Source organism: Lactuca saligna, chromosome 6 (genome assembly GCF_052625555.1).
Source record: "Lactuca saligna cultivar CGN05327 chromosome 6, ASM5262555v1, whole genome shotgun sequence".
In the NCBI taxonomy this organism is placed as follows: Eukaryota; Viridiplantae; Streptophyta; class Magnoliopsida; order Asterales; family Asteraceae; genus Lactuca; species Lactuca saligna.
The window spans coordinates 57,081,662-57,092,186 of record NC_136422.1 but is presented as its reverse complement, the minus strand read 5'-3'; the positions used below and the strand labels follow the sequence as shown (position 1 = coordinate 57,092,186).

Sequence of the window (10,525 nt, the reverse complement as noted above, 5' to 3'; positions counted from 1 at the left end):
GATGATTTGTAAATTTTCAGAAAATAACTCATTTTTCTGAGTTATTATAATTATTGCAAGAAAATAGAGTAATAAATCATATAAAATACTTTCTAAGGTCCATAAATCTTGGATAAATTCGTGGATGACACTTAACATTAATAAACATCCATCATGAAGTTTCATCAATTTTCGTTACTGTTTTCGATAATTTTTATTTTTCTTTATGATTAACTCAAATAAATCATAAAATCAAGTTACGTGATATTAAAAGAGCATTTAACAACTTTCATTTCTTCTAGGTTATGTTTAATACTCAAAAACTTATTTTGAGGATTTTCATAATGTATTTATATTTTTCCATGATTTTTGAGTATATAAAGGACTAAAACAAAAAAAAATAGTTTTACTTATATAAAATTAATGAAAATTTACCAGAACATCTTATATTACATTAGGATGATATATAAAAAGTTGGATAATTTTTCTCCTCTGTATGCTATTTTTTTCTATTTTCCTAGGATTAAATATTCATAAATCTAAAAATCGGACTCCACTGTTTACAAATCACTCTTGATATTTTTTCCATATTACATAGAACATAAATAATTTTACAAAATTTTTCAGGAATTATCCAAACTGTTTATTATTTATTCTAATTTTTGTTTATTAAATACATAAGAATTTTGAAAATCAAACTCCTATATATGAAAATCACCTTTGAATTTTTTTTCCAAATTATATATGTTTAATAAAAGTGGAACACCATGTTTGGGAAATTTTACATATTTTTTTCTAATTATCTTCATTTTTGCTATAGTAAACATACAAAAATCATAAAACTGGGTTACACTATTTGAAAACCAATTTTTGTTTTTGACCCAAATTATATACACTTTATATGAAGTTTATAAAAAGTTTGGTTATTTTCATTAACTCTTTAAAATTATTCATGAATGAATTCTTATTTAAGTGAATAAAACAAATAAAAATATTTAAACTATTTGGAAACCAACTTTTATAATTTTCGTAGATTTTAGATTTATAATAACACTAGCAAAGAAAGTTTGGTGAAATTTTGAAACTGTTTTCTATTAGTCTCTATATTGATAGAATAAATACACAAAATCAGAAAATTCTGTTAAAGTATTTGAAAATCCATTTTTATATTTTTTCCATATTATATATATGTAGCATATCCTTAATGTACAAAATTTGGGAAATTTTCTTCACTCATTGATATTTTTCATGAATTTATATCTATCTAGCGAATTAAATGTAGTTAGAATGGTTATACATATCTATAATCCATGAAAATTTACCTGGAGGTGTTTTAACACAGTTACAACCAAAATGAGAATTTTGGTAATTTTTATTAACTGTTTAGTATTTTTCATGATTTTATGATTATTCAAGAAATTAAAATGGTGGAAAATAGCTAGACAAATAAAAAAAAAATACAAGAAAGCTTATCTTAATGTCTTTGACTTCAATTAAAACCGAAATGCAAAGTTTGGGAAACTTTAGAACTAAATTGACTTATTTTTTAAATATTTAATTATTGAACACCTCCTAAAATGTTAAATTTTAACATTTCAATAATGGGAAATTTCACTTGAATTTGTTATACAACAAATTGATTCATAGAAATCTAAATTTCATAGAAAAATGTTTGTAACTTAACAATATTAAAATTTGACACAATATTGACATAATTCTGTTGTAGTAGTAGGTATACCAGTGTTAGATTTTGATTAGAGACTCACTAGCATATACCATTATTGTAGGAATCGATAGTGGTACAAGTTGAACGTAGTTCATGACACCATTTGCATCATCTTAATGCATTGTGAGTATTCGCGACTCCCCCTATTTTCGGTTTTTATGTGTTGGGGTGGAAAAGCATGTCCGGAAAACTGTTTATTGTTCGTTGTATTTAAATTGATTTGTATCAAACTTGATTGCTATATTTTGCTATCTATGTCTATGCAACTTTAAACATGAGACCTTATCGTCTTAAGTCCTTTCCCTTACAATTTACTCCAACCATTAACTCTTTGAGCCAATGGTCATTATGGATAGCGCTATTAGGAATTGATAACTCCTCACTTACCCAATTGTTGGAGTGCATAATACCATATAATCTATGGAACGATAAGCATAGATCTTAATAGGGCATCAATCATAGGCTTGGTTGTGAACTCATTGTTTGCTCATATACATACAAACTAGCTTAGTTATTATAGCAACAAACTTTGTTTCTCATTATAGCAATGAAATTTTATTAATGGAAATTTATATACTTGTTTTAGCAATGCAATTGTTTGCTCCTTGTAACAACGAACTTGTTTGTTCATCATAGCAATGAAACTTGTTACTCGTTTTAATAACAAACTTTATTTCCCATGAGAATATGAACGTTGCACCTCATTTGGGCAACGTACTTTATTCATCATGATGACAAAGAACTTTGTTTATACAAAATTATTTATTCATTTTAACAATGTAGTTTCATTTATGAAAACTTCTATCAAAACTTTGATCACGTTTCATTAAACCAGTATTATTTTTAACCTGTGAGTACTCACCAACTAATTTTATAGATGACACTCGTTTATATGCTTTTTCAGGAATCATCTATTAAAAGACACGTAGAGAAACAACACGTGTAGGAGCATTTGCACGTGTTGAGTTTTAAATACATTGTAATTTCTTTTAAAAAGTTGTTCAGACTCATTGTAAATTTGTAATGATTTTTAATACTATGGTTGTTGTTGTCTTTTAACTTTTGCTATGAAACCCTCTGTACTGTCACGCCTCGTATTTCCGCTTTAGCAGGGTGTGATAGGTCTAAACCCTATTTCCTTGAAGCCCAACACCTTTACTTGATCCATTTATTGTCCATAATCCCATAATAAGAAACTTCTTGAAATAGGACGTTACAACTCTCCCTTACTTAAAATGCATTTCATCATTGAAATCCTTCTTGGTTAGGATCTTTGAAATTGTTGGTGATTTAATCACCAAATATATTTTAGTGTAATGGATTTAACAAGTGTTTCAAGAACAGTGTTTTAGTTATAATACAAGTTAGTAGGTGTGGGAGTGCACACTTGTATTTACTAAATATTGTTAGTACTGAACCCTGATCTACTGTGTCAAGTCGGGGTTCGGGGCAGCGGCCCGATTTTTTTTTTTAGAACAGTACGAGGACTAATTTGTTATTCTTTAAAGATGCAAATACAAGGTATAATTTGTATTTTCTGAAAGTTGAAAACTATTCTCGTTTTATCCGTTGTGTGGATAAGTCTGGGAAACACAACGACTTCTTTGAAACACACTAAAAACGGATATCGATTTCTTCTTCATTCTCTCTCAAAATTGATTCTGGTTTTGTGCCTAAAATCAGAATTGTTCTTTAGGAATTATCCTAGTATGGTTTTCGAGATACCCAAGGCAATTAGAGTCGAAATATCAAACAAGGAAAGTGTATAACACGATTCCTGTTTGTGATCCATATTTTCTATAACCCAAATTTTCGAAATTCCCTAACAATCTTGTTTGATATTTTGTTTTCTTGAAAAGATGGCTGGAAATTCATTGAAAGACATGAATACTTCTTTTGGCAAATTGGAGAAATTTCAGGGCCAAGATTTCAGACGTTGGCAAAAGAAGATGCACTTCTGGTTGACCACTTTAAAAGTTGTTTATGTTCTCTCTACTCCAAAACTAGAAGAGGTTGAAGATGCAAGTCTCGAACAAATCAGAAGGAGAAGCAAATGGGAGAATGACAACTACATCTGCCTTGGTCACATTCTTAATGGTATGTGTGATTCCCTCTTTGACACTCATCAAAACATTGAAACTGCAAGTGAATTATGGAATACACTTGAAGCAAAATATATTGCAGAAGATGCTTCAAGTAAAAAGTTCATTGTTTCTGATTTCAACAATTATAAAATGGTTGATTCTCGATCTGTAATGGAACAATATAATGAAATCCTACGAATTTATGGTCAATTCAAACAACACAACATGTCCATGGATGAATCCTTTGCTGTTTCAAGTGTGATTGATAAACTTCCACCCTCATGGAAGGATTTCAAACACCATCTGAAACATAGAAAGGAAGAAATAAGATTGATTCAACTTGGAAGTCATTTGAAAATCGAAGAAGGACTTCGTGATCAAGAGAATGACAAAGGAACTGGAAAGGGCAAATCTGATTTTGGACAACCCCAAGTTCATATGGCTGAATGTGATAAAGAATACAATTCTAATCACAAGGGCAAGGGCAAAAAACGTAAATATGAGGGTCACAACAAGAAGTCCAAAAAAATAATACAAGGATTCCAAGGAACTTGTGTGTTGGAGATGCCATCTGAAAGGGCATATGAAACGTGACTGTCGGGTGAAACTTGGAAATAAAGGTGCAAGTGGTAGTGGAAAAGATGGTACTGGTGGTGGCAGTGGATCTCATGATCAATCTGCAATCAAAGGTCAAATTTCTATTGATCTTGTAAGTTCAGTATTCAATGTTATGCTACTAACTCTAGAAGTTTCTTTTGTACAGGGGGTTGATACAGATTCATGGTGGCTTAATACCTGTTCTACACATCACGTGTGTAATGATGAACGGTGGTTCATGAAGTTGAACATAGTAAATAAAGGTTCTGTCTTACACATAGCGGATGAAGGATCAAAGCCAATTTTAGGATCTGGTGTTGTTAGTATTACGTTTACTTCTGGAAAAACAATTAATTTGTTTGATGTATTGTATGTTACAAAGGTTCGAAAGAACCTTGTGTCTAGTGGTTTGTTGAATTGTATGGGTTATAAACAAGTGATTGAGTCGAACAAGTATGTGTTGTCTAAATGTGGAATATTTGTGGGATTTGGTTATTATTTTGATCGTGTTTTTAAGTTAGATGTTATAAGTTGTTTTGCATCACATGTCAAATCTACTTGTATGACTTCTGCATTTAATCTTGATAATTCTATGTTATGGCATAATAGATTAGGACATGTTCATATTAAAAGAATGGTTGAAATGTCAAAATCCGGATTGATTCCAACTTTTGACATTAATTCTAAAAAATGCAAAACTTGTATGTTAACTAAAATCACGAAACAACCATTTCCAAATGTTAATAGAAAATTAAAAGTGTTGGAATTGATACATAGTGATCTATGTGATTTCCATGCTACACCTTCCTTGGGAAATAAAGAGTACATTGTTACCTTTATTGATGATTCAAGTCGGTTTTGTTATGTATACTTGTTACATTCCAAAAATGAAGCTTTGGAAAAATTTAAAGTATATAAAACCGAAGTCGAATTACAGTTGGGTATTTCTATAAAATATCTTCGGATAGATAGGGGAGGAGAGTACATGGATTCTGAATATTTTCAATCGGTTGGAATTATTCATGAAACCACAGCTCCTTATAATCCACAGCAAAATGGTGTTGCTGAACGGAAAAATCGAGTTCTAAAAGAAATGGTAAATTCGATGCTTTCTTTTTCGGGTTTAAGTGAAGGCTTTTGGGGTGAAGCTATGCTCACAGCCAATTATGTGCTAAACCGTGTTCCTAATAAACGGAACAAAGTTACTCCTTATGAGCTTTGGCACAAGAAAACACCAAATATGAATTATTTTCGAATTTGGGGATGTAGAGCAGTTGTGAAATTACCCGAACCTAAAAAGAAAAATTTAGGTGAAAGAGGAATTGACTGCATATTTATTGGATATGCAGAACATTCCAAAGCTTATAGGTTTTATGTTATAGAACCTAATGAGGCATATTCTGTTCATACCATTATAGAGTCGCGGGATGCGATTTTTGATGAGTTGCGGTATTCTTCAATTCAAAGACCAAAAGATCTGATTCCAAGCTCAAGTGAGGTGCCTAAATCAGATGGTAAGGAAGTTGTTTCAATTCCAGAAACACAGCAACTTCGTAAAAGCAAATGAGGTTGGGTCGCGAAAAATTTTGGCGATGAATTTCAACTATTTTTAGTTGAAGGTTCGAGGGATAAAGTAAAGAAACAATATTCATATTCCTCTCATCTTGAGACTGATCCAAAAACTTTTAAGGAAGCTATGGAGTCTCGAGATGTAGCATTTTGGCACAAGAAAACACCAAATTTGAATTATTTTCGATTCCTGTTTGTGATCCAGATTTTCTATAACCCAAATTTTCGAAATTCCCTAACAGAAACTACGTCAACAGATTGCATAAGCTCCCTTTAAACATCTTGAAATCAAGGTATCTTATAAATAAAACCTGAGAAACCACTTGGAAAGCCACAACTGCCAACAAACAACCCAATAACTTAAAATACTCAACCATACAAATTTTCTTTGTCTCCCTAACTGTATAACCCGACTTCCAGAGAAAACCACCTAAATCCGGAACTCTCAGATTTACAACCACAAACCAACTTCATGACTCGAGTTTTCAAAACTAATACCAAACATTAGTAAGCAACCTCCTAATAGACATCCCACAAGAAAATAGGTTCATAATGTAAACATTCAATGATAGACTTCTAATGTACAGTTAATACTCCTAACAAAATTTTATTATCCACATAACCCAAACCGGCTGGTCACTGAGTCTCTTGACTCTTAACGATGCACTAACACCCGAACATGTCAATAAGGCAAACGATCTAAGACCTAAGAGTCTCAAAAAATGACTATTAGGTCCCACCCATATGAATCATACAACCACTGATTCTCAACACATCATGATACGTTCTAACCACTAAAACAATGTGCTCAAGGTACTATGTTGATATTGCCGTCATTCCATCACTAGCCTGAAGACTCACGACCAGCACCACATGGGCCTAAAGATACACAACCATCAACCCAAAAACTTGCAGGAACCTAATAAACATCCCTCTTAATACTAAGCAACACACCACAAGATCCATACGCTTCTATACACACATTTCCTTTCGCAAAACAGGTTGCTACCAATGTAAAATTAGACAAAAACATGGTCACACACAACCAGAGAATGAGATAGGTTGTTATAAACTTGTTCCAACTCCAAGGTTATAACCCAAAAATAAAAATGACTATAATTTGAACCAAGTGCTCCTTTGCTATCTTGTTCAGTCCACATACACCCATCCCAACAATATCTATGAACTTATTATAATACACACCCTCAAGAGAAACTAAAATCAACCATGGATCTACCACAATCCTTTTCCTCATGACCTTACCCAAAAGGTGATGTACTAGTAGATCTAACAAAAAAATGAACCTCAATCATTAATAGAAACATGCTCATAAATGTCTAAAATAAGGTACAACCCTTGACTGCAACTGGATATATTCCACCAACACATAACTAACTTGATAAAAATTCCAAAATTATCCAGAAATGCTGCTAAAACCTTGGTCGGTTTAACTCAAATACCAAACCCATTAATATGACATGCCAAAATTGGATTTAATGTAGATCCAAATCCATACCTAGAAAATTAAACAATACCGTTCCGACGTCCGAAATGCTAATAACCAAGGACAGTTGCCAAACACGAGCCTACTATGAACAATACTTCCATTACCAAGAATTGAAGGTACCCAAACCTATAAGCCAAAAGGTACAATGTATATATTTTGACGATAGGTTGACACATCCCTTGAACTTTCACTGCTACAACTCAAAACTTTTGAAAGACCGCAGCCACATGATGAAAGAAATGGCCCACGATCAAGAATGCATTGACAACTAATCCAATGATCTAATACACTACTGAACAAAGGCTACGTGGAACTACATATAGAAAACTCTGAAGTTTATTGACAGCTCATCAACTACTCATCCTAGACTAAAGATAAAAATCTATACAACAAGCTAACAAATCCCTTAATAATCGATACCCAACCTGAGCGACCAAAAACGCCCCATAACCTAAACATCAACGATCCCGGAAGAAACCATTGGATAAAATGAGATCCTTGTCCAAAAACTTCTTGTAGCGAGGACAACTCATGCATTACTAAGCACATACATCTGTGGGAACTTTCCTTGTACCCTGTTTTCACAAAATCTTGAACCAAAATCTCGTATACTCGAACCACAGATACATGTGACATATTATGCCAAAACCATAAATCGAACATGTTGATGATCCTCCAAGAAAATTACACATTTCTCCCCCAACTTAGGGTTCGAACTACCACTATCTGGCATTGCAGACAAAGTAAATCTCAAACCGGCTTAACCAAATCCATATTATCACCGACCATCAATTCATCGCTAGAATCCATCATAACTACATGAGACATCATTTTCATAGTCAGGATACATTAGAGTCAACAAAATTTATCCACTACTAGAAAAAAGGCCTTTTACGACGCGCAAAATACGACGCTCATTGATCTATGTTACGCAAAGGAGAGTGACATTAGAAAAATGTCATCTCTTCAAAAAAATTAAGGATAGAAGACACGCATTATTGCGCGCCCTTAAATCAGTGTCTAAAAAAAACACGGAGGGCACCTATAATAAAATGCGCGTCGTCTAAGGATGTCGCTTTATAATTTTTAATGGAACGCGCGTTCCATCCTTTAACAGTAGGGGGAAATGAAATTCTGAAAAAATTAAAAATCCCGCCTTAATTCCTTTTTTTTTCTCCTTTCCCTCTTGCCCAAATTATGGACGCTCCTTCCTTCCCCCTCCCGACATTGACTGCTGCCTACTTCTTCCCTCACTTCTACCTACTGGAACCACCATATCTCCCACTCGATGTTGAAATTGTTAGAAAAAGCCCTAATTATACTCTCAAGTCTAAATACAGAAAAAATAGAAGATGGTGAAGAAGTAGCAGTAGAGGAAGTGGAGGATGAACAGTCGAAAATGGAAGGAATGGCATCAATAGCGTTGTTACTAGATGGGTCAATCTCGGGTCATTTTGTTCAGCTTCCCGAGTCCGTTTATTACCAGATGGGTCAATCTCGACTTTTCGTCTCGACTTCATATCCCTTTGTAAAGCAACCGACGACCCCCACACCACCATCTGCAAACCCTAAGCCATCGTCACTACCATTGAACCTTAAAAACTCAGTCACACTCCATACTTTTGTGATTTTACTCTTGGGCTCTCATTCTCTCCTCTTGGGCTCTCCAATCTCTGATTTTACTCTGAAACGTCGATCGACATCCCCACTTCACCTACCATCCACCCAAAATCAATGCTGATTGTAACCACCTTCAAGCATGATGCCATCTCTGCTATATAGTAACCGAAGCTTACATTCTCATCGATTCCACTTTCTCTCTCTGAACAAAAATATCTCATATTCTCTAAAATCCCTAAACCACCCACCGCCGGCTATCACCTCCACCATCGTTCACGTCGTCCTACTTCCTAGATGGTGTTTGTGTGTGCGCGACAAGACTGAACAGAAAATGGGAAAGAAAAGAAAAAACGAGCAGAAAGATAGAGAAGAGAAAGTGTTGATAGCTCTGTTAACGAATGTGGAGTCTCCAAAGCTGTTGATATCATAGACAGCATCATAAAGGATCCTTCAAGGGCACAATTGCTAAAGTTTTTCATGTCTGATGGAGATCTTTCAAAAGAACTTGATGACAGATTTGGCTCTCAGTGTGGGGATATTTTGGTCTTTTTCGATGCATTGGATAATTGCAACTCTGAATCGGTTAATGTGAAGGTCCTTACTTTCTTTGTTGATCTTTTTTTTGGAGACACATGCCCTAATTTCAATCCAGATATACAGAAGAAATTCCTTGACCTGGATTTGGTCCACAGAAGAAGGATTTCTTGAAAGTCCTACGCCTACAGGGTTCAAGGTATGCTTTGTTACAATGCTATTTATGTTTTATTTTTTTTGTTTGACTTGATGGGCTTTCTTGGTTAACCACTTAATCTGGACAGCTTAGTGTATCAAAACACCAACCCTTCCCCTACTTGCCCTTAATATTTTTTCCACCAACTTCTCTCATGTTAAAATTGATGATGATTATGAATTTTTTTTGTTAGGATGTAAGGGTAAAATGGTCATTTGGTCTTAGGGGCTGTTTTATAATTGCTAACAATTCAACCACTTTACCATACAAGACTTGATGCGAAAATAAAAGAAAAAAGAAACAGCCCCTGAATTATTTGTATTGATTCATGATTGATACCTTGTGTTTTCCCATTCCAGGTAACAGTTTCCAAATTCGAATCCAAACATAGTAATGGTTGGATTTCGTGTCCATGTGGGGAACACATTAGCAAACAATGTACCCTCTGAGATAACAATTTTCCAAAGAGTTATAAAACTAGACGAAGGCATGAGGTCATGGTATGACATCCCATTTACAGTTGCAGAATCCCTTCTAGCTAATGAAGAAATTACAATCTCCATAGGAACAACTTTCAACAGATCAACCTTACCAAGAATAGACACGTTAGAAATTTATGGTAGAGTAAAGGATGAATTTGGTTGGAAGGAGAAAATGGATGCATTACTAGACATGGAGGCACGTGTGCTTGGTAGCAGTTCTTGGGTTTCAGG

The 10,525-nt window shown here is 33.9% G+C and overlaps 1 protein-coding gene across 1 annotated transcript; it reads left to right on the top strand.

The window, feature by feature from the left end:
* Positions 1–3,564: 3,564 nt before the first annotated feature.
* LOC145002593 (uncharacterized) lies at positions 3,565–5,953 on the top strand. Its single transcript, XM_078961837.1, has 6 exons — positions 3,565–4,282; positions 4,410–4,498; positions 4,553–4,705; positions 4,769–4,839; positions 4,996–5,087; positions 5,355–5,953. The coding sequence occupies exons 1-6, from the start codon at positions 3,565–3,567 to the stop codon at positions 5,951–5,953; spliced, it is 1,722 nt and encodes a 573-aa protein (XP_078817963.1).
* Positions 5,954–10,525: the final 4,572 nt, after the last annotated feature.

Coding starts and splice junctions, on each gene's coding strand:
- LOC145002593 (XM_078961837.1), top strand. CDS start 3,565: ATGGCTGGAAATTCATTGAAAGACATGAATACTTCTTTTGGCAAATTG. Junction 4,499..4,552: donor GTCAAATTTCTATTGATCTT/GTAAGTTCAGTA, acceptor TCTTTTGTACAG/GGGGTTGATACAGATTCATG. Junction 5,088..5,354: donor TTCTAAAAAATGCAAAACTT/GTATGTTAACTA, acceptor ATCTTCGGATAG/ATAGGGGAGGAGAGTACATG.